General features: G+C 30.6%; 1 protein-coding gene across 1 annotated transcript in view; it reads right to left on the reverse strand.

Annotated features, from left to right (window-relative positions):
- Positions 1-2,075, reverse strand: part of LOC108370728 (band 4.1-like protein 4) — a gene marked incomplete at its 3' end in the record, with an annotated part of 49,588 nt that extends 47,513 nt beyond the window's left edge. The window contains exon 1 of the mRNA XM_017626112.1: positions 1,600-2,075. Within this exon, the coding sequence (XP_017481601.1) occupies positions 1,600-1,683 (84 nt within the window). The remainder of the gene's footprint in view (positions 1-1,599) is intronic.
- Positions 2,076-2,548: the final 473 nt, after the last annotated feature.

Below are 2,548 nucleotides of genomic sequence, written 5' to 3' on the forward strand. Positions count from 1 at the left end.
TGCCTTTTCTCATTTTTTTTCGTTATTTTAATTAAAAGTTACGTAAATAATTGACTACATTGTTTCCGCAGAAATTATGATGTACGCTGTTTTTTCTTTTTTTTTGAAGTTTAGCACTATAAAAAATGAAAGCAGTCAATAAAATCTAATTAAACCAAGGCATACTGTATACGCATGGTGGAATAATACAAGGTGTTGGATATTGACAGCGTTCTCGCTCTAATCCGCCATCTTGGCTCCCTTAGCTATATCAGTGTTTCCCTCTTGAAAAAACTACATTTTATCGCCTTTAAAAAAGTACTAAACTACCTCATTCCCTATTCCAAAACCGATTCTTATCGTTGGCAACTGAAAATTAAATTAGAAATTTCAACATTAATTCGGCAAAAAAACATCGGTTTAGAGTTCTCCCCAAGGATTTGTAGTTATTTTGGTCGGTGCTTCCTTCCGCTGCAATTCCGTCTGTGGTTCACTGCCACTGGCCCTGCTTTTCCAACGATATAACTGTTTTTTTGGTAACTTCTACCGCTAAGACTTTGTTGCTTTTTCCCTTTTCCCTAAAAACATAATAGTGCTACAAAGCTCAATAACAATATGGAAACAAATGTTAATAAGCCACAATAATATTNCTTTTTGAAGTTTACCCCAATATAAAATGAAAGCAGTCAATAAAATCTAATTAAACCAAGGCATACTGAATACGTAGTGTGACTAGATCAGCCGATTTTTTAACTTTTTTGGACTCTAAAGTGTCGAATACTGTTAATTAAGTTTTCACAAAAATTCTTCATTGCCAAAATATATTTTCAAGCGAAAGGTTTTTTTTCTCAAACAATGAAGCGATTGAAACCCTTCTTTTGGAACGTTCGCTTAACTCAGGGGCACAAATGCTGATTATTGTGTGTGTCTTGCAAAGGATGCATGGATGATCCTGGAAGCAAAAAATTACACAAAAAAAAAATTTGCTAAAAGTATGTATTTTCTAATTGATTTTATTTTTATTTTTTATAACTCACATGACATACTATGATAAAAAAAACACAAAATACTTTTTTTGGCACTTTACAGAACAGAAGCAACTGGGTCATTCCATGTAAAAGAGGAAAACGACATAAATTTAAATATGCCCTAATTATCCCTATTTCCTCTGTTTAAATGACTTCATTTCATTAACCTGTTGGAAAATATTAAAAAAATAAAAAGAAGTCGTAGTTTTTTTCGATGGAAATTTTTATATCATGCATAAATACTTTACAGCAGTCATAAGTAGATGTCCCGCCAGTCTCAACTTTAAATATTTTTTAATATTTCTATGAAGATTATATAAACCTCTTTTATTGTTAAAGCAATTTAATACATTAATTATCGTGCAATGTTAAAAATATATTTCGCTGTTTTATATGTTTCGACGACATCGTTATAAGTCACCAGTCACAGTGGCATGACCCAACTACAAAAATCATTTAAATTTGGTTTTTGCTCTAATAGGCCTTATATGAAACTAAAATTAACAAAAAAAAATTTAGATGAACTCTCTTTTTTCAGCAAGGATTTCTCCAGTAAAAATATTTTATGTAATCTAACTATGTACTTACTTACCTTTATTTCATGTATAAAATCTGTTTCGTCCAGCAGATTTATCCGCACGGACATAATACGCGATGGTCGACAGAGGCAATTCATTTTGCTGCTGCCGGCTGTATGTTGACTGTACTGATTTTACTTCATATGTATGTATGTGCGTACATGCATACAGAAAAACCGAGGGGTATTGGTGTTACATTAGCGCTAAAAATCACTTTTATTTCTGCTTTTATCTTTTTAAAACACTCACTAAACTTTTCAAAACCGAATTTCTTTTTATTTAGTTACACACTTTTTAAAATTTATGACACTCAGAGGACACTATTTTATTGATTTAGTGATATTTGCACATCCTTCAATATACATAAATATGTATCACTAATTTATATCAATTCGTTGAATTTTTTATTTCAGTTCGATTTAATCACGCCCCATGGTTTATATCAGCAGCTTTGAATGCCTCCTTTAGCTGCATCTGTAAGCTGAAGAAATTAATGATATTAATATAATAATTAATTAACAAAAATTTATTAACTTAAAAATAATTTTTTATATTGTTTATGAATCTGCTAAGCTCGAAATATGTGAAACTAAAATGCAAATATCTGTGTTGAACCATTATTTAAAAGAGAAAAATATACTTCTCTAAAGTGGGTAAATATCCGGACGTTGCTAAAAAAAATTAATATGTTATATAAGGCCTAGTACTGTAATGAGTTAAAAAAAAAAAACCGGAAAATAAGGGAAATGTCGACATACAACTACTAACATAAATAGTCCCCAGAATTTCTCATTAAGCTGAGTGGAATTTGTACAATACAATAAAGTGCTGATCTCGTTTGTTGCTAGACAAATATTTTCTCAATTGCGATTGCTTGAAGTTAAGCGAAACAACATCAAAAACATGACCTGACCAATCCCATAAAAAAAGTGAAAACAAAACAACAATTGAAATAAATTCAGT

The sequence above is a fragment of the Rhagoletis zephyria genome, unplaced genomic scaffold (assembly GCF_001687245.7).
Source record: "Rhagoletis zephyria isolate East Lansing unplaced genomic scaffold, Rhagoletis_zephyria_1.1 Rzeph_scaffold_04441, whole genome shotgun sequence".
NCBI classification, from domain to species: domain Eukaryota; kingdom Metazoa; phylum Arthropoda; class Insecta; order Diptera; family Tephritidae; genus Rhagoletis; species Rhagoletis zephyria.